The sequence below is a fragment of the Hippocampus guttulatus genome, chromosome 2, assembly GCF_054856545.1.
Source record: "Hippocampus guttulatus isolate MCC_2025c chromosome 2, RoL_Hgut_1.0, whole genome shotgun sequence".
Classification (NCBI taxonomy): domain Eukaryota; kingdom Metazoa; phylum Chordata; class Actinopteri; order Syngnathiformes; family Syngnathidae; genus Hippocampus; species Hippocampus guttulatus.
In genome coordinates, this window is record NC_141262.1 from 30,147,276 (window position 1) to 30,171,502 (window position 24,227).

General features: G+C 56.1%; 2 protein-coding genes across 3 annotated transcripts; one reads left to right on the forward strand and one right to left on the reverse strand.

Annotated features, from left to right (window-relative positions):
• Positions 1-390: 390 nt before the first annotated feature.
• tbc1d2 (TBC1 domain family, member 2) lies at positions 391-13,019 on the reverse strand. 2 transcript variants are annotated; one of them, XM_086105591.1, is made up of 16 exons: positions 12,846-13,013; positions 10,034-11,961; positions 9,837-9,951; positions 6,088-6,208; positions 5,906-6,018; positions 5,550-5,743; positions 4,923-5,192; positions 4,584-4,703; positions 4,393-4,503; positions 4,054-4,335; positions 3,785-3,985; positions 2,716-2,903; positions 2,043-2,163; positions 1,782-1,967; positions 1,598-1,719; positions 391-924 (listed from the first exon to the last, which is right to left on the reverse strand). In XM_086105591.1, the coding sequence occupies exons 2-16, from the start codon at positions 11,480-11,482 to the stop codon at positions 693-695; spliced, it is 3,825 nt and encodes a 1,274-aa protein (XP_085961717.1). In that variant the 5' UTR covers positions 11,483-11,961; positions 12,846-13,013; the 3' UTR covers positions 391-692. The 2 variants fall into 2 exon arrangements, with proteins under 2 accessions (XP_085961717.1, XP_085961718.1); XM_086105592.1 differs by lacking the exons at positions 391-924; positions 1,598-1,719 and having other exon boundaries at positions 1,820-1,967; positions 2,716-2,862; positions 12,846-13,019.
• Positions 13,020-18,821: 5,802 nt separating this feature from the next.
• Positions 18,822-19,346, forward strand: neurog1 (neurogenin 1). The gene has a single exon (XM_086106048.1). The coding sequence runs from the start codon at positions 18,822-18,824 to the stop codon at positions 19,344-19,346; it is 525 nt and encodes a 174-aa protein (XP_085962174.1).
• Positions 19,347-24,227: the final 4,881 nt, after the last annotated feature.

Below are 24,227 nucleotides of genomic sequence, written 5' to 3' on the forward strand. Positions count from 1 at the left end.
CACTCGGCGTCCGGCGGCGCCGGCTCCGTTTCGGGCCGCGAGACGTCACTTACGGTTGGAGCGGACCGCACGCGGCGTCCAAATCCACGCGAAGCTCGTCCCGACTGGCCACGGTCAACGCGCGAAGGCGTCCGAGGGCCCGGCCTGCGAATCGCCTTTCTTGGAATTTGGAAGAGTGACATGTGACGCGGCTACCGAAGCCTTCCAACCGACCTGGTTGGGAAACGGGGACGCCGTCATTTGTCGTCTTCGTGGCCGTCGTGAAAGTCACGTGACTGGAGCCAACGCTCAACAACTTTTCTGTTCCTGGAGGCTTTTGGATCTTTATCCTTTCTTATGTACGTTTTTTTTTTTTTTTTTGTAGAAAAATAGTCCAATAAAAAGCATCACTTATGGCTTGTCTTGCTCTTACTTTAATCACTGTAATATAATGACGAATTGCCGCGGACGGAAATTCATCGGGGCGGGGGAGAACAAATGTTACCCTTCCAATTCTTTGAAATAAATGACCCTGATGAAGTGATGGCTGCAAAATGGTTTGGTCAAACTGGTGTTGGGGGCTCAAAGTTTCTTCAAAGTGCGCCCCGCCCCTCCCGCACAAAAGCCACTTTTCCTTTGAAAACGCCACGTTTTCACACTTCAACGGGCAGCGGGCGGCGTGTCAAATCAGGATCAAACGGCAACGACGAACTTCAGCCCATTTCCTCGTCGTCCTCGCTGGCCACGTTGTCCATTTGGTCGTCGGGGGGGCGGCGGAGGTTGCGGCGCCACGAGGCGTCGGCGCTGAGCGCCGCAAAGGCCTCCTGCTGCTCCTCCAGCTCTCGCAGCTCTCCCCGCAGCCGTTCCAGGTGAAGCAGCCGCCGGTTCTTGAGCAGGCGGCCGGGGAAGGGGTTCATGTCGACAAAGGCCATTCCCGTCAACTTCCTGCACACACGCCATCAGAGCGACGCCAGAACATCAAGTGAAAACGTGTCACCCACGGCCGGACGACCGCGAAAATTCAACTGGCAACGGCACGTCCCATTCCGGCAACGTTGCGCTCTCGCAAGAGTGAAAAGACCCGCAAGTCGGCAAGCGAGCGGACGCTCCGTTTTCACCGTACATTTCCGCCTCGCGGCCCGGCGGTTAGCACGTGGACCTCACGGTGCGCAGGTAGCGGCTTTAATTGCGGCTCAGGCCTGCCTGTGTGCAGTTTGCATGTTCTCCCCGGGCCCGCGTGGGTTTTCTCCGGGTACTGCGCTTTCCTCCCACATCCCGAAAACATGCGCGGCAGGTGGATCGGACACTCCAAATCGTCCCGAGTCGCGGGTGTGGGCGCGGAGGGTCGTCGGTCTCTCTGTGCCCTGCAGTGGGCTGGGGCAACCGATTCGGGGCGTCCCCCCCGCCTACTGCCCGAAGATAGCCCGGGATAGACTCCAGCACCGACCCCGGTGAGGATCGAGCGCTTTGGAAAATGAATGAATGAATTTCCGCCTCGGGAACTCGGTTGCTTTCGGAAAACGGTAGCTGATGAGGAGCCCCGCAAAGTTTGCCCTCTCGGCTCGAGCTGCTCTTTCATATCACGTCAGCCCACAGGAGCGAGCGTTTCGGGTGGTACCTGGCGTCCGTCACGGTCTTGGTGAAGAAGCCAAGATATTGGTAGATGTCCACGCCGTCGTGGATCTTCAGGATGTCGTCTTCTTTGTATTTGAAGAGAGCCAAAGCGTACCGGAACATCACCTGAAGCACCGAGATGACTTGTCAGTGCGTGTGCGTTTGATTGCGCGTGCGTGCGTGCGTACCTTGGTGCCCTCGTACAAAAAGGCGTCCCAGAGAGGCAGCAAGAGGTCGCTGGGAAGACTCTCCACAAAAACCACCAGGAACCAATTGAAGGTGACCACAGACACGTCGATTCCGTGAAGGTCAAAGTGCGCCGCCAGCCGAGGAAGCTTCTCCAGCAGGAAGTCCTTCAGAACGTGCTGGTCCGCCTGTCATCGGGGGACACCGATCGATGAATCAAGCGGCCGGCGGCGCCCGCTTTCCAGAGCCCGACGCTTGCGGACCTGCGCGGCCAGCAGGTTCTCGCAGTAGTAGTCCTCAGGCATGATGGCGTCCACCACGGCCACCACGCACCAAAAGGCCTCCTCTTCGCTCTGGAGGACCACAAGAGCGATGGCCGCCAACCTGGGACACGGGTTACACCGCACGCTTTTTATTTGAGCCACACGCTTCGTCCTCCCATCGTGGAAATGCAGTTTCCAAATCCTTGAAGAGATGATTCAATTTGGAAAGGGTTTGGACACAAGGGCTTTGCTTTGTTGGTGCGGCTCACTCGTTTTCCGCAGACTGATTGAAATGCGTTTCGTTTTCAAGTCAAAGGATTTGGACAAGTCACTGAAAAGCCTTGCCGGTTTGGGGAGTTCCAAGCTATCTGGGTTGATTATTATGATGCTTCAAAACAGAATCTGAGTCATGAAAGAGCTTTGGACATGTGGTGACTCAATCGGAATAAAAAAAGAAATGCTGCTCCGGCACGTCGGCAGGGAGAGCCAAAGTCGACGAGAATTGAACAGGACAAGCCGTTCAACGCATCAATCCAAAAGGACAACGGTCGCCGGGAGCCGCATCCCTTGTCTTTGCGTGAAAAGGGATCGAGTATGGAGTTCGACTGGCGAGTCGAGGCGCCGAGGCGCCAAACACGGAAGGTGCGCTCAGGTATCGACGGCGGGTGCGTACCTGTTGAGACCCTGGCAGTAGCCGACGGAGGGATTCTGCCAGGAGAAGGCCAATAGGATGCGCTCCAGCTGCTGGTGGGCGAGGCTCCATGGTGAGGAGAAATTGCGGTTGCTGGTTAGGGTGCGGTGAAGGTCCAACCGGATCTGTCTGGAGGCGGGATGGGCACACGCGCGACTCTTGTCACACAACTGGAGACACACGAGCAGGGCGTCAGTCACATTGGAGAAGATCCCCCAACCGATCCCCAAGCAGCGCCTCGTGGGCCACCACGAGGAGCTCTGTGACACGTCGAGTCCAGTCCAATTATTTGTGTCTCCCTTAACCTTCATCACAAACAGTCAGTCTCCAAGGGTCGAAAGTGGGACGGGGCCGTTCGGTGGGTGGCTGGAGTGCCCACCACGTCAGACGTGACGGTGACAGACGCCGGATCTGACACGACTGCGACGCAATCCGTCGGCTAACTCCACGACACCCGACAGAACCGTGACCGACAGCTCTGTCGGGTGACAAGACGCGTTTGTTTGACATTCGACTGAAGACATCTGCTCAACCGTTGACACGTGACGGAACGGTCCATTCGCAGCTGCAAACGGCACGCGGTCCGTCGGTCCTCCGCATAGGACAGCAGTTGCGAACAGCGGTTGGGATTGTTTTGAACGGGGTTCTCCCATCGCCGGCGAGCCATTTTCGAGGGCGACGTCTCTTGGCGCCGATGTCAGAAGCGAGCGCGTGCAGACCGGCCACAGCTTCGCTATTCCGACGGTCGCTCGGGCAGGCGGACGGAACGCGGCGCCCCTGCGGATCCCGATGCAATTCCATCCGTATTTGGCCCGCTCGGTCCAACGGAGGCGTCGACGCGGATCATCGACATTACGTGTGGTCGTTCGGTCTCCTTCCCATCGTATCGGAAGGCTCCGCGTCAGCCCGGCTTCGAACAGGTCTGTCCGGGGACTCGCCGCGAGACACGACCCGAGTGCGACGGTCGCTTCAGCTAACTCCGACGCAACCCGTACCAGTCTGTCGGGTGACCCGCCATGAAAGTGACAGGTCAGTCATCTGCAGGACCTACCTGCTGGTATCGCTGTGGCTGGCGCTCTCTGGCGGCCCCGGTCCTGATCCGGACCAAGCAGCGCCAGACGCGCTGCCGGTACTCCGGAGGGACGCCGGCCCGCAGCAGAGCTTTCAGTTCCGGCGACGGGCAAAAGTCGTCGTCTGACCTGCCGGCAAGGTACTGGGCCCAGCGACTCGAGAGGTTGAGCTCTCGACCGCCCTGCAACCACGAATGGGTGAAGTTTCAGCGAGGCCTTTCGTAGACCGGAGGCTCGTGTGGGGTCAGACCTGTCGCAGCAGGTTGTGCGAGCGGATCTCTAGCGCTTGGATCTTAGCCAGAAGCTTCACGTCTTCCACCTCGTAGTCGGGAACGATCTGGAAGCCGTACTCGTCGTGAAGGCCGTTTGCGGCGGCCGTGTCGTTCTTCGCCTGCCCCTGCAGAGCCTCCTCTACCATCTGCTGAATCGACCGCCGCTGCTCCGGATCCAGACTTGCATTCTCCCGCAGCTTGCTGAGGACTCCCAGGTAGCGACTCTCAGCCTGACAGCGCCATGACTCCAGGTAGGCGCACTGTGGGGTGGGGGGTTAACTGAGATTCGCCCCGAGACGCAAAAGACCACGACCCACCTTGACCATCAGACTTCGCTCCTGCTCCGAGCTCTTCCTCCACAGTTTGGTGAGCTGGAAGATCTCAGAGTTCAGAAAGCGGTTCTGCGTCTTGTAGGCCTCGATGTCATCCTGAAGGAGACGCAAACCAGCGCGCCTTCATTAGCGACCGGCCCGACGGGCCGCCGCTCTCTGGGGGACATTTTCCTCACCTTCAGGTCCTCCACGCACTGCTGCAGTTGTCTGAGCGAGTCTGGAGCACAAGTGGACGAGGTGGACCTCGCTGGCTCGGACACGCAGGCAGCCACGTGATCCGACAGCTTGATGATCACCTGAGCGGGCGCGAGACGTGGACCGGTCACAACCTCGTGACCAATCTGAAAGGGGTTTGCCCCTTAGGTTTAAAAAAAAAAAGCAGATCAAACCAACAACAGGAAGGAAAGTGAAGACAGGAATTATGACAGAGGAAGTTGGACACAGGAAGCTGGAAAACAGGCACCGCGTGACACGGACTACCAGAGTGGTCCTCGTGTACGAGATATGAAGCTGACCTCCCGCTTGGCTTGGTTCTTCTCGGTGAGCATCCTGATCTCGTCCCGCAGTTGCGCCATCTGCAGGTCCCTCCGGTCCAGATCGCGCTTGGCCTCCTCCGCCGCCGCCTCCGCTCGCTCCGCCCGTCCAAGCAGGTCGGCCGCCTGGCGCTCGCGGTGCCGCAGCAGTTCCAGCCGCTCCCGTTCGCTCTCGGCCGCCACAAAGTCGGCGCACGTTCGCTTTTCCCGCTGGACCGCCTCCAGGGTTTTGTGGAAGAGCCACACCAGCTCCTGCGGAGGGGCGCAACACACGTTTGGGTCCGCACGGTCGCGAGTTTGCATCCGCCCACGCCGAACCGCAACGATGCGCCGGTTCGCTGCCCGCGGACTTTCCTCTCGAGCGCCCGGATACGCTCGTTCCTCCGCTAAAGAAGCCTTTCCTGGTGATCCGAGAGGAGGGAATGAGGGAATGAGTCATGATTCCCTCATTCCCTCCTCTCGAATCACTCGTCATCATTCAACAGCAACGTCCATCGATGATGACCTCGGCTCAGTTATTTCTCTGACCGCTGTGGCCATTTTCTTTGGTGGCCAGAGGGGTGCCGGCAATTTTTGCCCGTGCGTGCCCGTGAGTGGGAGTGTCCTGACCTTCTGAGCTTTGACCTCCTCCGTCAGCATCTCCTTGTCCCGCCTCCAGCGGGACGCGGCCTCGGAGGACATGGCCGCCGGCCTGGTGGAGGAGCTCCTATTCTTCTTCCTCCGCGCGGCGTCCAGCAGCGCTCCGGTCGCTTCGCCCCACGCCGTCCGTCCGACCGCCTCGGCGGGAGGCGTCGCCGCGGAAGCTGAAAGAAAGATTGGTCAATCGTTGAAGACCTTCTCGACTGAGATGAGAACTAATGCGGAGGATGAGAACATGTCAGCTGAGGACCGGCGGGCCGGCGCGCGCTCGGCACCGTGTCCGAGGCTACGCGTCGGAACCGCGGTGCGGGCGCAACGTTCGGTACCGGTGCCGTCGGCGGTGGCCTCCGCTTGGCGGACTCCGGCCGGACCTTGCGCGGAGAAGACGCTTTGCGTCCACTCTTGAGACGACCTCTTTCGAAGACTGTGGACCGCGTTCCTGTCACGGGACACAAAGAGTTGCTGGGAAAGGCGCTCCTCGTTTGTCTCCGAGGCAAAACGGGCTCACTGGATTTGGATGAAAGGATGTTTGATGGACACGTCGGCGAGCGGCGTCCTGCGAGGTGCCTCCTTGCCGGCCTCCTGCCCCACCAGCCCCACGGGACTCCTCAACAGCGGCAGGAAGTTCTCTGCGGCCAGAGCGAGCACAAGCAGCGCGATTGCTCACTTGGACTTTCATGCCAGTCAACAGGGGGTACCGCTAACGCTCCTCAGCCTCCCTCCCTCCGTATTCTCGACTTGACCCCTATCGATCCCAGCTGGCCATGGGCGAAATGCAGAGCACGCCGGCGGCTGCTCACAAACCGAGGGCTCGTCAGCAGTCGATGGCAAATACAGTACGGGCAAATGTGCATTTGTACTCACATTGACACTCAGGCTGGGCGACTATGGGAAAAAGAATAAATTTCAAGAGAACAGGAGGCTTCGTTTTACAGTGAACTCCAACGGGGCAGTCACGAGACAGCTTGAAGCACGCTCAGAGTCGGCAGTTGAACGTGCGCGTCACACGCTTGCTGCAAGCAACACGCTGCACTCGTGATGCATTCACAACGCTTACGCGCACACACACACACACACACACACACACAATCACACACACACAGCGCCGTTCAGCACATTCATTGTGTCGCCGACATGGAGATGTTTCCATGATCGACCAAATGCCAAACCCGAATGTCTTCGACAAAGCCAACATGCCAACGTGTTTCTGGAATGCGGGAGCAAGCCGCAGAACCCCGATAAAAGCCAGGCAAGCATGGAGAGAACACGAAGACCAAATCCAAACGTTCCTTAAACGGGCAGTGACTTTCAGAAGTCAGACATGTGTCAGACAGGATGGCGAACCTCGTCTACGCTTGCACAAGTTACGACAGGAGCAGAATTCCTGATGAATGAGTCAGGTGATGCAAGGGCAAGACACACCAACGTACGCATACACATTCAAGTCAACTCAACTGCATTTCGAGAGCGCTTTAAAACAACCGCCGCTGTCTGCAAAGTGCTGTATGCATGGAGCAATAAAACAATCCATTCATGACAAGGACAGTAGAAACCACAAAAACGGTCAAGCTAAAATCAAGTCCCATGCGGAGTCAAGAGCCAAAGAACAAAAAATGGGTTTCAGGACAAGTTTTAAGGATGGGCAGCGAAGGGGCTGGCCGAACGTGCAGCGGGAGATCATTTCAAAGAGAGGGAAAGGCTCGATCCCCTCCGAGTCTCCGCTTAGTTCTCGCTACCTCTAATGGTGTCCGCAGACCCGAGGCACCGGGCAGGGGCAGATGAGCCCAGAGGATCTTCAAAAGAACCAGTGAAGGGATGCCAGAGTAGGGGTTAAGCGCTCCCTCGTACGAGTACCGGTAAAGAGGCGAGCGGCAGCTTTCTGGACCAACTGGAGGCACTTCGTGGAGGATTGGCTGTCTCCCAAGTAAAGTGTGTGACGGCAATCCAGCCGGAATGTGACGAAGGCATGACTGACCGTATCTCCAAGTGCTCGTAAAAAAAAAAAATTAAAAAGGAAAGGCTTGACGTGAGCCAGCTGCCTCAGATGAAAGAAGCTGGATTGACAACGGCACCAATTTGCAGCTCCAATTTCAAACCGCTGTCCAGTTTCAGACCCAAGTTCGACGCTGCTAAGGCGATAAGGAGCCAGGTGGCCTAAGTCCGCAGGATGGGATGTACAACCGCCACTGGGACCAAACGCCATCACTCCTGTTTTTCTTTTCAATGAAATTCAAGAAATAATAATAATAATAATAATACATTTTATTTATAAGCGCCTTTCAAGACACCCAAGGACACTTTACAATAACAAAAAACACAAAACAATACAGGTTGAGCAGCGGCAGCCAAAACGTGCCAGCGTTCACTCAACCCAAAAGCCAGAAAGAAACCACAAGGGAGGGAGAGGGGGAGAAAAAAACCCACGCTCAAACTACCCTCATTTTGAGGATAATTTGAGTGAGGCAAAAAACTCCTGCACAAGCATATGACAGTTACAACAGGTCACAAGACATAACAATGAAGGCGGTGAAACAAGGGAATGTATGAGGGAGGGGGTGATGGTGGGGGACTAGCTTCCGTGCATACTTTCATCAGGGGAAGGTCGAGATAGCAGATGTTGTTTTGGTAGCAGGCTGCCCAAGAATTTAAGACAGCCTTGAGTCCGTGGCTTATGTCTCTTTAGTGGCGTCGATCAGCCAAATCTGTGATTTCAGTCAATATTTGAGCACGGATTCCAGTTTCTCCAAGTTCTTGACCATCTTGCAGAGACGCTCCAAAACCGCAACAGTTTGTGGTTGAGCACAGTCTGAGTCTGAGTGTTGGACATCCGCGTTATGCCATCCTTTGAATGGCAGCCTCTTCACTTCCAATAGAGCCGCTCCCGTCGGTTGAATTTTGCGATAGATCAGGAAACTGCTAACACCAAACAGCAGCATACCTGTTATCGGAAGGCCGAAAATGTAGATGTCATCCACATCCTCAACGGACAGTGTTGACAGGCAGACCATTCTCCGCTTCCTCCAAGGATCTAGGGTGTACCCAGCAGCAAAAGTCCCCGAGGGGCAAGTAGGCTCCCCACTGCCTGCTCTTCTCATCGAGAAAATGTTGTCTATGGCATCGAGAGACCAGCCAACCAATTCCATGTTTGTTTTTAGGATGAAAATACGACAGGAGGCTAGGAAAAGTCAGACAAAGACAGCACATGGACTGAGTGGCGAGCAGGGAAGGGTGGGGGTGGGGGTGGGGGACAGGAGCAGAAAGCAAAAGCGTCCACCTTCGTCGCGAGCCAAGCAAGAAATTCAGTGCCAACCAGGTCTCGTTTTCCTCGAGACAGGGCAAAAGTGGCCTCCGTGAGAAAGCGTCTTTCTTGCGCAGCGGGACATAGATCTGATAGTCATCCGCATCGTAGTGGAAGGAAATATCGTGTTTCCTTTCGATGAAACCCAAGGGGAGCAGATACGATGAAAACAGCAGAGGCCCCAAAATTGAACCCTGGGGAACAAAGATCGATCTGTGCAAAGTATCGTGCTCAAGTAGCTATTTAACGAGATGCCGATAAATATATAACTGTAACTTCTAACAGGGAGAGGGGTCTGATCGGGTTCCAGGGCGGGACGTGTTTAATTCTGCTCCTGATGTCATTGAAGGCTCACTCATCAGGAAGAGCTCAGCAACAACAGGAAGCACCCGAAAAAGTCACTTCCTGCTTCCTCCCACCTCGCCTTGCTACTCAACATTCCTTTTCCACACCGGCTGACCTTCACTGCTGCTCACAGCGCCACAAACAGCGGAAAGCAAGGAGGTCACTGTTAACGCGGCTGACATGTTCAGGTCGACAGGCTGGTTTGACGGCTCACATGACCGGAAGACATCGCTGACAAGTCATGCTCTGAGAGGCCACTCCCAGACCAGTTAAAACCAATTCGGACCAGTGACAACTCAATCAGATAGGCAAACTGGAATGTATTCAGACAATTGCACTTTATTTTACTGTATATCAAACCAATTCCAAAAGATTCGGGTCATTTAAACCAGTGTCAGACCAAAAAAACCCCCAAAAAGATTCAGATCAGTGAAACACATATCGGGCCAGTTAAAACCCATATCGGAGAAGAAGTAAACAGATTCAGACCAGAAAAAAAAAACTAAAGAAAGAAAAAGACTGAGCCCAGTGAAACCAGGATCGGGCCAGTGAAAAAGGGACCAGAGCAGCCGGAACAGATTAAGAGTAGGTGAAGCAGCACGATACAGACGCACCTGTGATATTGCCCATGGCATCGGGGCAGGCGCTCGTCTGATGGCTCTGTCGGTGATGCCAGCGATTGAGCTGCAGCTGCTGCAGCCAATAAAGCATCAGATCCTGAGTCACCGCCTAGAGAGGACGGAGCAGAACACGGGTTCATAGCAGGGGAGCGGCATGTTTGCATCAGGTCTGGGTTCTCTCAAAGTTGTACTTTAAGGGTGTAGGTACGCTCGGGCGTCTCGATGTGGAAGGTGCCCATCTCGGCCTTGAGCGGATAGGTGAAGGTGGCGGAGCCGAGGTCCACCCGTCCCAGCGGAGTCACATCCTGCGGGGTGCGGTAGTAGAACATCTGGTTCTGCTTCTCCTCGTAGACGAACCAGCGCCGCTTCCAGCCCCGCAGAGGGCCGCCCTGCTTCAGCAGGTAGCCACAAAGTTTGGGCTCGCCGGAACTACCCGGAAAGTTGGGAGTGTCCTGGCTGTCCCAGTGAACAGGAAGAGGAGTCTGATAGGGATGCGGGTGAGCGGGTGGAGGAGTCTGACGGGGGACCAGGTGAGAAGGGGCCGGAGACTGGATGGGGTACAGTTCACCTGAGCGACCCGGAAAGTTGGGGTCATCTTGGGGGTCCAAGTGAACAGGAAGAGGAGTCCGATAGGAGTCCGGGTGAGCAGGTGGAGGGGCCTGACGGGCGTCAAGGTGAGCAGGTGGAGGAGTCTGACGGGGGACCAGGTGAGAAGGGGCAGGAGACTGGATGGGGTACCGCTGAGCAGGGGTAGGAGTGAGACAGGGATCCAGGTGAGCAGTAGAAGGAGCCTGATGGGGGTCAAGGTAAGCAGGTAGAGCAGCTTGATGGAGGTCCAGGCGAGCAAGAGTCACAGTCTGATTGGGGTTCGGGTGAGCTGGGGGGGTAATCTGATGGAGGGCCAGTTGAGCAGTAAGAGGAGGCTGATGGGTGTCCGGGTGAGCAGGTGGAGGGGCCTGATGTGGCTCAAGGTGAGCAGGTGGAGGAGTTTGATGGGGCTCCGGGTGAACAGGGGGAGAACACTGAAGGGGCTCACAATGAGCAGGGGTAGGAGTGGGATGGGGATCCAGGTGAGCAATAAGAGGAGCCTGATGGGAGTCAGGGTGAGCGGGCGGAAGGGTTTGATGGGAGTCCGGGTGTGCATGAGTAAGGATCTGATTGGGGTCCAGACGAACAGGGGCGGTAGTCTGATGGCAGACCAGCTGGGCAGTGAGAGTAGCCTGATGGGGGTCCAAGTAAGCCGGTGGAGGAGCCTGACACTGGTTTTGGTGAGCAGAGAGCTGGCGGTCCAGGTGAGCTTTCAGAGGAGTCGTATGAAGATTTGGGTGAGCGGACGGAGTCTCACAGGGGCCGGGGATAACATGAGCTTGATGGGAGTCCAAGTGAGCGGCAGGGATACGAGTCTGATGAGGATCAAGGTGAGCAGAGGTAGAAGTCGGATGGGGGTCCGGGTTAGTAGGAGTAGGAGTCTGAGGAGGGTCCAAGTGAGCAAGAAGAGGAGCCAGATGGGTGTCCTGGCGCACAGGGAGAGGACGAGGATGGGAGTCAAGTTGAGCGGGAAGTTGGGGTTCAAGGTGAGCAGGAGTCTGATGGGGGTCAAGGTGAGCCAAGGTTGAAGTCTGAGGTGGAAGGGGATCCATGTCAGCGGGAAGAGTAGCTGGATGAGGGTCCAGGTGTGCAGGAAACCGGGGCTCACGCTGAGCAGAGGTAGTATTGAGAAGAGCGTCCAGGTGGGCAGGTGGAGGAGTCTCACTGAAGTTCAGATGAGCAGGAATATGTAGGTCCGCACAAGGGGGAGTTAGATGGGGCTCTAGGCGATCAGGAGGGCGATGGTCTGGGCGGGCACCCGTACTACACTACGCCGACGGCCGAGCACCGGCACGATTTGAATCATTTTCATCTCATTGAAAAAGGGCCGATGGCAGCGGACTTTGGCTTCCCCTGCAATGAGCATTCGGGGATGCCGACGGGAGCTCAGAGTTTGGACGCGCTCGTTACATCGTCACGAATGACGGTTGTTGTCATGGATTTTCTTTCCCGATGCGTCTCTATGGCATTCCTGTCTCACGCGTCTCTGGTGCTTAGGCCCAACTTTCCAGGTTACGCATGTTTCCCAAGTCTGGACAGGAAGAAAAACAAACAAACAAACAAACAAACAAACAACACGCACATCGGCGTCAACGGGGGACTCGGACGCGTAGCGACCACGTGTTTGTATTCCCATTCACATGTAAGCTTATGGACTATTATTGATGATTATCATTTCATCATTTGATGTTTGAGCATCATATTGTTTCATGTTCAGATGACCTAAATCAACATTCTGTTGTTGAATAATTGCCTCGACATGTTTTTATGTCGATAGCTTCCGATTGGCTGTTGAAGGAAGGGAAAGCAGGAAGCGGTCGAGTTGCCGAGAAGAGCGTCTACTCCGGGCACGTCCGGCTCCGGGCCCGGAGGGCCGCCGTCCTGCCCGTTTTCCGTCTCTCGCGCCTGCAGCACACCTGCTTCGGATGAGCGGCTCCTCAGCCAGCTCTGAAGCAGCATCGGAACAATGCAGGTCATTTGAATCAGGTGCATGGCTCCCGGGAGAGCTCCAAAACAGGCGGGACGGCGGCCCGCGAGGACCCACTTTGGACACCCCTGGCTACTCAATCGTCCCGCGGGGCGGACGTCCTTCGACCAAAGCTGCATTCACACGGAAGCCATCTCTCCTTTGGCCGTTTCGTAAAGTCAAGCCGTTCATTCCAAAACAACCGACGCCTCAACTTGCACGCGTATCGTTCTTATTCTAGGACTTGGGACGAGTCAACCCGGCGGCTACTGTCGTCCACTTAATTCCAAGAGTCTCGATGCACACGCTGCGCCGAGTACGATCAGACTCGCGGAGTGCACCGAGTTGGACTCGGAGAGAGCGGCCGCGAACTCACCGTGGCCGCGGGGCGTGGCCCCAACACACCTGCTGACCGGATCGCGCTTGATTAACAGCTGCGGCAAACTCACCGGGAAGTCGACGGGACTTGTCCCCCCTTGCTTCCCGCGGTGGACTTGTGCCCCCGGACTTCCCCTTGAGACCTGCTTCTTCTCCTCCTTTCTGGCTCTGCTCTGCTTCTCGAGTGACTCACATTTTCTCGCGGCAGACTCTTTTTCCTTTTTTGTTTTCCTGGCCTCTGGCCTTGTCCCGCCCACGACGTCAGGCCTGCCACTTCCGCGCTAGACTATCAAAATAATTGCCCACTTTACGTTGTCATTTCACAAAATGTTCCAACTTAAAAGGATTGCTACGCGACACGAACAATATTTGAACAAATATTTGTAGTGCAAACCAACAGCGTAGCACGATCGCGTAACTTGAAATGTTGTTTTTAAAAACGCTTGTACTGAAGAGACTGCGCCTCCAGGTGGCAGCACACGCACACACACGCACGCACACACACACACACACACACACACACACACAGTGCGTGGGCAAAGGGCCTCAGGTCCTTAATGCTGATTGATTGAGAAGGTCTAAAAATAGCCTCAGCATCATTTTGGTTGCAATCATTATCATCAGTCATCACTTTCATTTTCCTAATCGTCACCCACTCGGTAATCTTTATGATCACCTCCTTCACTTGAGGTGATCATCTTTCACTCTCTTCACAATCATCATCAGTCTCTTCTCTTCATCACTCTGACATTGTCATCACGGTGTGATCATCATCGACATCAACTTGGTCATCGCCACCATCACCTTTCCAGTCATCGTCTTCTTTCCGATGTTCGGCGTCATGTCGTTGTCACTCGCTCGCTGCCGTTGTTCCGCATGCAAACTTTGAGCCTCGATCATTCTCATTTCAACATCATCAGTTTTTATCGTGTGCGTTGTCTTTGTCACTTTTGTCATAGTTGAGACTGTGCGGCCATAAAAACCAAGTCCCCGCCCCTCGCACATGCGCACACACAAACGCACACAGACAGTGCCCCCCCCCCCCCCCTACACTCACACACACTTTTGAGATGCAAAGTAAGCAGACATATGGAGAGGAGGTGTGGCGGGCTGCTAAAGATTCCAATTGTATGACAAATCACGTCCGAGGACAGCGTCGCAGCCCCCTATCCCTGCTTCCCCGCCCCCCCCCCACCCCCCCGTGGCTGCCCTCGGACAACAGCTTCATTAGGCTGAAAGAAAGTTTTTGCAGCTTTGTCAAGTCAAGACTCGCAGCTCCTCGGCTCCCATTCACCGGCTCTTTTGTTGCCACCAATTCAAGTTATTGCTCTCCAAAACACCCCCGGGACCCCCCAGCCATAACACACACGCACAGAGGCTCCCCGGGCCTGACGGCCGCAGTGCATTGTGGGTGTCGCGAACGCGTTGAGGAGAGGCGCGCGTTTGCCGTACGCGCGACTTTTTGCCGAGACCGTAAAAGGGAACAAATGGCCGGTTGGAAACGGGAGCCGGTCCACGCCAACGGCGACGCTCGCGAACACCAGACCACGTCAACGCGGCGGAGTGGGCGTCGGTCAGGACCGGCACGCTCGCGGGCTAACTGTCGAGGGAGCCTAGCTTACTGCTTTTTGCTTGATCAGAAAACGTTTTCTCGTTTTCACTCGTCCTCCTCCAGGCGCCCGCTCAGCCAAAAAGACCTTTTGGTCCCAGGCCAAAACAAACGTGCCGGAAATGGAAACGGTCCACGTCCGCTTCGTTCAAGACCGTCAAGTAAATCGGGCTGGCCCCATTTTGCCTGGTTCTGACCGGGGACGTGGACGTACGTGATCTTGGAGATGATCCTCTGGTCTCAAGGGCGCACCTAATTGTACCCGGGACGGGCCCCGAAACGCGCCACACATTCGCCGTGTTCGACGCCGGCCGGCGAAAATCTTCCCGTCCTGTTGGGAAAGACGCGGGGCGGCGTGGCCGGCAGGGAAAAGTCCTCTTCTCGCTTGTTGTCGGGGGACGTTTGATCTCGGCCTCGGAGGATGACGGCAGCGCGCAGCAAGAGTTTTGGGGGTGAAGACGACCCATCTTTTCACATTTCAAGAAAGCGAGTCAAGTCAAGGCTTGCTCTCTGGCTTTTTCTCCCGAGTCGGCGGCTCAAGTCCGACCGGAGGAAAGTCACGTGACACCTCGCCGCCCAAGTGCAGCGCGCGGAAACCCAAGGACAAAAGTGCAAGTTCTCGGGGAGAAACCTTGGCGCCGTTGCAGCGGCATCTATCGCGGCGGCGGCGGCGGCGGTCCCCTTCCCTCCCCCCCTCCATTGTCGCCTTGTTGCCCAGGAAGGTTTTAATGTCATGGCGGCCGTCGTCAATCACGGCGCTGAATGCGCCGGCGCGCACGGCCCCCGCCTCTTCATCAATCTGCTCTCGCGTTCTGGGAAGGGCTTCCTTTTCACCCGCAGCCCGCTGTTTGCTCGTCTGACAACTTCACCGCGGCGAACGCTTGCCCTCCGCCAAGCGCCACCGTGGAAACGGCGGCGCTTGGCGGAACATCCCGGAAAAATAAAGAAAGAAATCAAGGTTTTGATTGTCATCGCGGCTTCTGGAGTGTTTTGCAGCTCGCCCTCGCCGATGTGCACCGCTCGCACCGACAACATGGCCGCCTTCCAAAAGCGGCCATGTTGTCGACAACGTTGTCACTGCATTTCGTGGGTGATCGGATCCAAGTGCCCCCACGAAGTCAAGGTTGACCTTTTTTTTTGTATTTTTAAAATGTTTGTGCGGGCGGGGGCGCACCTTGATCCAGCCATTCCGAACGACTTCTCAGGAGAGTTCGCTTTCATTTGGCTTTCAAATCAACAGCAGGTTTGTGCAGTTTGGATGGAAAAAAACTCCAAATATGCTCGCTGAGAGAAATCTTGCGTCATCCTTGTGCGCAAGATTTTTTTTCCAAATCACGCAGTCACGTGTCGTCAAAACTGAAAGCCAAACATCTTTTTCAAAACACAAACCTTCGGAAACAACCATCCGCGAATCCAGTGCGGCCCCCTGGATGCGATCGATTTTCGCTCAAATTATCGTCGTACGTGTAAAATGTAGTTGGAGTTGGTTTTCATTTTGGCAAAGCGCCTTATTTTACTTTGCTGACAAAAAGCATTTCTCAGTTTGGCTTTGATTGCTTTTGGTCAATGAAAATAAACTGGGTCGCCAACGAGGATTTCTCCTCGCATGACAATCGCTCTGCAACTTTCTGGTGCTTTGGCCTCATCATGGCGGGCAAGATTGCGAGCGGCGGTCACGTGGCGCCTCGAGGCCCACATGTTGGACCCTCCTCACCTTTGCACGACCACAAGCAGCAACCGGCTTCATTTTTGCACAATGCTCGAGGATGCCGCCGCGACGTTCGGGAGGAGGATCCACGCGTCCGGGGGGGGGGGGGGGCCCTCCGGGTCTCGTGTCTTAATCCCGTCCAAGCGGCTCTCCGCACAGAGCTCTCACTCCAGTGCTTTTCTCTTTCACTTGTTTTCTTTCTGCCTTTTCTTTCGCTCATCGTCATAGGGGGCGCTTTCAGGGGGGGGGGGGGTGTGGCGGCGGGGGTTGAGGCTTCTGTGGAGGTTGGGTGGGATCATCGAGCGTCCCCATTGCAAATGAACACGGCTGAAGGAATCGAGCTGAAAGAACGCGCGCGGCATGTCGGAGCACGTCGCGCACCAGGGGAGGGGGGGGGGGGGCACGAAGGATACTGCGGCTGTGGTTTCGGTGCCCGCGCGCGTGCCACCCACGTGCGCGGCCACCGCCGAAAGCGCGTCCGCGCTTTGAAGTCAACATGCCGTAAAAAGGACAAAGCCGCCGTAAAGTGCTCTCGCTTGTCATCTCCGCCCACTTGCAAACACGCGCGCGCAGCCAACGCGTCGCGTCGGACGGCTCCACGCAGGTGCATCTCATTCAGTGACAACGAGTGGAAAAAAATGGATTTCATGACAAGCCAAGTGTTGCTCAGCCGTGGCGGGGAAAGTCAGATTCCGATTCAGATTCAGAATCAGAATCAGATCCGAATCATCTTTATTGGCCAAGTATGTCGAACACACAAGGGATTTGTCTCCGGTAGAACACGCTGCACTAATATCGTCATAAACAAGGACAAGACAAATAAGTATGGAAGGACATTCCGGAATGGAGGTGAACCGTTGTGCGGTGGTGCCACCCAGTGACAACTGGGAGACAATGTGTAAAGTATCAAGGAGAGCTCAAGTGATCAGTGGTAGAATACGAGATGAGAACAGTTGAACAGTTGGTGCAGAAAATCCTTGCACCGCTTCCAAGTACCCGGGAGCAGAAGCAGTCAAATCTCCTTTCACCAGTTGGCAATGAAATAAACAACAAAAAAATGTTCTCATGTTTGGCAGACTAGTTGAGGGATGGACTTTAATCGTGGAGGGGTTCGGCGGTGGGTGGGTGGGGGGCGGGGGAGGCGGGGGGTATTTGAGGTCACTCTGCACCGGTTGCTGGAAAACGGAACTCAGAAATGGTGACGTTTTTGGACGCAAATGGCAAGGTTGGCAAACAAACCAGATGGTGTCTGGATCGGAACCGGAAGAGTCAAAGTGATGACTGGATTCGAGCGATCGGAAACACACATGCGATGTTTTGCCCGAAATCTCTCGGAGCGCAAGGCTTTGGAGACGCGAGCGGTCGCAATCCTGTGTCGGCAGTCACAATCTCGAGCTGCGTTTTCCACGCAAGTGGAGACGTGTACATACCTGTCAACTTTTCGGAGCGCCAACCTGTATAAACTACCAAAAAATCCTTATAAAGAGCAAAAAATCCTTATAACATACCAAAGCATTTTATATGTCAAAATAATGGCAGAAAAAAAACCACGAAATTTTCAATGATATTTATTGTAGATCTCCATAATACAATGTCTGGTTAATGTCTAATCATTATTCTACTTAGTGGCATTACTGTGTTCAGAGTTGTATTCCTGCGTTACTTTTTTTCACCAACTCCAAATCATTTGGAGTTGGTGAAAAAAAAAACCGGAAATTTTCAGAATCCGTATGATTTGTGCGATACGGCCATATACGTAAGATTCACCACAAATCCGCATGCCTATGGCTAAACCGTATGAGTTGACAGGTATGCGTGTAGCACATGCACAGGAACAACAACGCTTGTACTGAACAACATATGGGGGTGTTTTTGGTGTGTGTGTGGGGCGGGGGGGGGGGGGGTAGCAATTTCTCTGGAATTCGTCCGTCATCCCTTTTGGGGGAAGTACCGCATCATGCTTGTGTTGTTGATTTTCCCTGATTTTGTCGGTTTTTGTCCTGCACGTCGGAAATGAAACGAGGCCGCATGCGGAGTGGCAGGCTGAGGAGCGCAACTTTGCAAAGCGGACTTCACATTTGGACGTCGGCAAAGCATTCTGTCCTTGTCGCGATGAAATGAACGAAGGCAATCCAACGTGGGCCGTTTCCATCACAGAGGAAGACGCAGAAGGCGCCGGGGGCCGCGTGGAGTCGCGCGACCGTGCGCCGCGCGTGCGCGATTCGAATGAGAAAAGCCGCAGCGGCTCGAGCAAAAGAAAGAAAAGCAAGACAAAAGCGTGAAAAGAAGCGCACGGCGTGCGCACACAATGGCGCTATTCACCTTTGATATATTGCGCTCGCGCGCGCAGTCTCATGATTTCTTAATGGCGACACAACGAGCGCACGCACGCGCCGATTGTGTCTCGTGCGACGGACTTTTTGCGTCACGTGACCAGGGGTGGGAGGCGTGTGTGTGTGTGTGTTGGGGGCTTTACGCGTGGCTGGCCTGCGATTGGTTGGCCGTGATTGGTGGCACGCTCCTCGTACCCGCGGGTTATGCAAACGAGCTGCTCCCGCGGCACGGGGCAGCTTTCATTCATCTTCTTCATCCTCTCCGGGGGGAGGGGGGGCGCAGAGGGTGGGGGTCCAAGGGGGTCCATTGTGCGCGCGCGCTATAAAAGTCGGGCTGAGGTCGGTCGTGTGCCACACTCGCTCGATCTCGCCCGTCCTGCGCCAAGCCGCCGCACTCATGGACGTGCACGACTTTTTCGCGCTGAGCGGCGGCGACGACGACGACGACGACTCGCGCGCCGGCACGCCGCCGCCGCCGCCGCCGCCCGAGCCGCAGAAGAAGCGGCGGCGGCGCGGGCGCGCGCGCTGCGAGGCCGCCGTGCGCGTGGTCCGCAAGAGCCGCCGGCTGAAGGCCAACGACCGCGAGCGCAACCGGATGCACAACCTCAACGGCGCCCTGGACCGGTTGCGCCGCGTGCTTCCAGCGCTTCCGGACGAGTCCAAGCTGACCAAGATCGAGACGCTGCGCCTGGCGCACAACTACATCTGGGCCTTGGCCGAGACCCTGCGCATGGCCGACCGCGGCGGCCCCCGCGGCGGGCCCCCCCGCGACGGCCTCCCCGGTGACGGCCCCGGCTGCGGCTCCGGATGGTTCTCCTGCGGCACGAGCCCACCGTCCTCCTCCTCCTCCTCCTCCTCGCCCGCCTCCAGCCCGGGCAGCCCGCTCGAGCGCGCCTTCGGCCGCCCGCAGGGGGTCTTCTGACCGCTGGAGGGACGCCTTTGCCTGCACGGACCGCCCCCCCCCCCTCCGCGCGAGCACAGGTGCTGCAGAGACAGAGGGGGGGGGGGTGCGCACCCCGGCCAAGTGGAAAGGTCAACTCTCCAATTAGTTGTGGGAAATTTCACACTCAAGACTCAGTCATGATTCACGAGGACTCGGCTTTATTTATTCTTGGAATGCTTTTTGTACAGAAAGAAAGATTATATCCTATTTACCCACTGACACTTTTCAGAGCAATAAAGTTTTTACTTTTCTACAAACGATGCAACGCTCTTCTTTGTGTCTCGCATGCGCGCGGCGGGCATGTTGCTTTTCACGACTTTCATTTGCAGCCAGCGCACAGAGAAAGAAAACGCGCGGGTGCCGATCCCTGTGCTGCGACCAGGTTTAGGGTCCTAATCACGACCGTAGTTTTTTTTTTTTTTTAAGTCTGAACGTCGTGACTTTCCATCGGGTCCGAGCGCATTTGCGTTCGGAATCAGACGACGAAACGGCCCCTCCCTCATCTTGCGCCGCAACTTGAAAAAGACGCCGCATCGTCGCAGCGGGCTGACCCCTCTTTGAACGGAAGGGAGCCCGGCGAGCAGCGAGCACTCGTTTCTCACGCACGCGCACGATGGACAAAAGTGTACAAAGACCCCTGGGCGAGCCTCTCGGAAGGCCGCGCAACTTGTGGCCAAGTAGATGACCGAGGCGCGCCTGCGTCGTTGTTGCGCTGCGGCCGGCGGGCAAAACAAAAAAGGGGCTAATGAGAGGAAGGAGAGCAAAGAAAAGTTGAACAAAGCCCTCCAATTCGGAGTCAGAAGAAGGTCTTCATTGACTCAAGTGACCTCCCGAGGTCAAATGTCAGCGGGTCGGCAGGTACCCCGCGTGCGCTCGGGGTCTGTCCGACGCTCTCCAAGCGCAGAAACCTTCGCGGCCGGAACCTCAACTCAAAGTCCCGTCGCGCAAAGCGGAATCAAACGCGTTGCAATCATGAAGACTTCCGGAGGAAAACATTTCAAAGAGGCTCACGATCAAGAGTGTCACGGCAGAGAGTCTGACAAGAGAAAGCGCCAGAACGGCAAATGTCCTCTCGTGTGGACGGACGCGAGCCGCGCGAGCGGTTAGCCAACGCCGGCGTCCTTGTTGGGTTTCGTCGACAAAACCACAAAGGGCTGCCGCCGCGCTAACAGAGAAAGACAACAACAAACACCCTCTCTCGCCTCCTCGCTCATGCGCGCGCACACACACACACACACACACACACACACACACACACACACACACACACACACTGCCTCGGGGTCGGTGGGGCTCGCCCTCCAAGTGACAGGAAAGTGTCAATCAAGAGAGCAACCATGCAAAATGAACACACGCACACAAATTGCTTTTCCCAGCGTTGTGGAGGAAGTGAACATTGTAGAAGTTCATATGGAGGCCTTGGGTGGGGGGGTGGGGGGGTCTGTGGTCTGATAGGATCATGACAAAGTGAAGCAGATGGAAGTTTTGTGCCCCCTGCTCCTTGAGATAACCTCTGACTCCTGCCCCAACACCCCCGCGCTCCACCTTGTGCCACTGATTGCACCTGTAAACCCCACCGACTGCCCCCCCCCCCACACACACAGGCTTGGGTGGGACCGCGGCAGTCCTTCCTAATTTGTTGATCTGTCTCAGCACAGCATGCGAAGCGATCGCATGACACGGCTGCTCCAACTTTGCGACGTGTGGGCATCCTTTGCCGCTCGATTTTCCTCGCAGTGAACGTTTCACATTGACGCCTACCGCTGCGGTTCCTTTCGCTGACGGACGGGAACCCAGCGGAAGAAAAGTAGCGAGCAAGTTGAGCAGGAGACGATGAAACTCGTCTTGGACGAGCTCAAACCCGACCGTGCCATCCATCCATTTTCCGATCCGCTCCTCCTCCTGAGGGTCGCCGATCGCAGCCGTCTTCGGGCAGCAGGCGCGGTACATCCCCAATCGGTTGCCGGCCAATTGGAATGTGGGAGAAAAGTAGAGTACCCGGAGAAAAGCCACACAGGTACAAGGGAGAACATGCAACGGCCACGCGCGAAGGCTCGAACCCTGCACCTCCGCACTGTGAGGCAACGCCGCGCCCAAAAAATCAAATGGAAAAAATGATTCTTCTGACTTGACACGCAGGCAGGTGGGGCTCATCAACAGGGGGCCCCAATCACAGGACACTGTTCGGGGTAGCGAAGGTCATGGCGGCAGAGGATCCGAAAGCCAAGGAGATGGGGGAAGGACGGGGGCGGGGTCAAGCGGTCCGGGGAGGAAAAACGTGGAGACGGGCTGGGCGGGGAGGCGGCCCACTGGAACGAGACAAAAAAGAGACAAGTGAGGATGCGCAAAAATGGACAGCGTGTGCACGAGCAACGGCCTCGATAGCACTCGTAACGCCACAATCATCTGGCACCCGCTCGCACATCAGCGCAGCTCTGATACGCGGGAGGTGAGCGCTGATCGGGCGCAGGTGTGGGAGCACACAACCCCGCCTGCTCATGAAAAAGGGAAAATGACACAGAAGAAGAAGGTCCCCGGAAGTGGACTCTCCAAAATCAAAGCGCAGAAGGAAGAGGCTCTGTCACGACACATCACAGAGGGGCGGGCTTCACAAAGGTTGCCCGCTCCTGGTCCGGAGGGCCGTCGTTCTCGGAATCCCTTCCTTTCGCCCGCCGCCGGTCTGCCTCGGCGAGAACGGCGAGCCGCCCCCGCTTTCAAAGAAGGTCGCCGACACGCTCGCCCGCGGCATCAAATTGCTGCGGCGCGCGCCTTTCGATTCCTAGCTTCGGTCGGTCAAGGTGTCGTCACGGCAACCGGCACCTTTGGCGGCGCGTCGGTCCGGTCGCCTGGTGTTCGCTCAACAATTAGCAGAAAATTCTTAACGAGCGGCGCAAGAGTCATCCAGAGGCCGAGAGGCTCCTAGCTGTGACGCCCCCCCCCCCCACCCTCGAGCCCCCCCAGCGGGACCCCCCCCCCCCCCCCGCCTATCGTATCCCCGCCGAACTCTGACCTCCTCAAAGACTCCAGCAATTTCCACAGCAATAAAGAGTTACCACGGCGACCAGACCACCAAGGGACCGCCCGGGGTTCAAGGCACCGACCGCGATGCGGGAACGCGGTTCGGACGGTCCCGTTCCGAGGGTCCGGTCCCATCGTAGGTCTCGCGGAGGGGCGGTCCGGGTCCGGATGGAATAATGAGGCAATTGTGGGGGCTTTGAGAGGACGTTGAAAAGCTTGCGACGCGGCTCGAAGGAAAGGATAAATCAGGCGGGGAGCACAATGGCGGTCATGTCGGGTGTGTGCGTGTTGACCACAGAGCGGGCGGGGGTGCGGGGGAGCCGGAGAGAGCCCCGATGTAAAATAGTTAAAAGCTTATTAGAAGCTCTTTCAGGCTCTTGCTGCTTTGGACTTTGTTTGGGGGACACCCTGAGCTCCTTTCAAGTGATTGTGAAGGGGCCCATTGAGGGAGGGGGGGGGGGGATGCTCTCAAAGCCCTTTTAGAAGCTGGCCAACTCCCCACAGGCGCATGCCCTTTAGCTCCGTTACTGATTCACCACAAACGCTCCCTTCTGTCGCCTTTGTCCACCTGACCTTGCCGGGACGACAACCGGGACCGTGACCCGGACCACCACCGGGACCGCGACACAGACTGAGACCAGGAGCTCAACTGGAATGGAGCCGTTCCCCCAAAAAGCTTCAATGCTGGATGCCTGCACGTGAGCGTGTATGTCAGGTGTGTGTGTGTGTGGGGGGGGGGGGGGGACAAGGGGGCTGGGGGTGGGCGCGCAACGGGTGGGGGGGTGGGGGGCTACTGTTTAACACGGCCGGGCTGAATGGGGCGGGCCCGTGGATAGAAAAGCTGGAGGCCTGATCCCTTCTCTCTTTTCGTCCTCTTTCTTTGGGGACCCCCCCTCCCCCGCTCCCACCCTCCATTCACATAAAGAGGAGAACAAAATTCCAAGTGGGCCTATTGGCGCCGTACTTAGATTAATTAGAGGCTCCTTTAGAGGCCATTCAGAGCCCCTCTCAAACGGGGCGCCCGCGCTAAACTTCTCGCATCCATTTGAATTTGTTTGTGTGCTGGGGGAGTGGGGTGGGCGGGGGCAAATATTCTTTTAATGGCCTTTTCACGACGTTACGCTTTTTACTTTTTTCTTTCAACGGCTTTTTCACCGCATTACGTTTTTCGGGGCACTTTTTTGCAGCCGCTTTCATCGACACAACATTTGGGTGCGTGCGCACGTGTGTGTTGAAATGTCCATCGAAACATTCCCTCAGAAGGAGCTCGTGTGACGGGAAAAAAGAAGATTTCGAAATGGCCAAATCACAAGGCATTTCACAAACCCAGCCCAGACCGGGGAGGAAAATCAAAAAGATTCCGCGGCCCTGCTCAGGACACACACACACGCGCACACTCCCATAAGAGCAGGTGGTGCACACTTTAATCATTAAACAAATTGACCTGAGAGCAGCTTCGTGTTGCTGTTCCTGCTGCACCTGTGCGTGCGTGCGCGAGAGAGATAAAGCCTCTTGAGCATGTGGAGCGCGTGTTGTCAAGTTCGCTGGCTGGAGTTGAGAAGCTCGCTTGCATTGGGTGCCACGGAAAAGCGCATGTCCTCCCTTTGGTCTTCAAGAACCCCATCCCATTTCTGATCCGGTCTTTGCTGGTCAAAGCTCAAGCTGTCACGTTGCGTGGTGGTGGTGGACCCCAAAAAGCAGGCAGGAGGGAGGAGCAGGGTGTACTTGGCGAATTGTATTTAAAACAAGAAAACTAAATCCAAAACAAAGTCCAAAGTAACAAACAAAAACCATGACTTAAACAAAAACTATCAATAACCAAAACACTACTAGAACAAACAT

Bases quoted from the DNA above. Each gene is read 5' to 3' on its own strand.
- tbc1d2 (XM_086105591.1), bottom strand. From the start codon at position 11,482: ATGGATCCCCTTCCACCTCAGACTTCAACCTTGGCTCACCTTGACCCC. The intron at 5,193-5,549 runs GTCAGGACACTC...GCCCCTCCGCAG, and splicing joins AGGAGGTCAAAGCTCAGAAG to GAGCTGGTGTGGCTCTTCCA. The intron at 3,986-4,053 runs GTCTGACCCCAC...TCGTGGTTGCAG, and splicing joins CGCACAACCTGCTGCGACAG to GGCGGTCGAGAGCTCAACCT.
- neurog1 (XM_086106048.1), top strand. From the start codon at position 18,822: ATGGACGTGCACGACTTTTTCGCGCTGAGCGGCGGCGACGACGACGAC.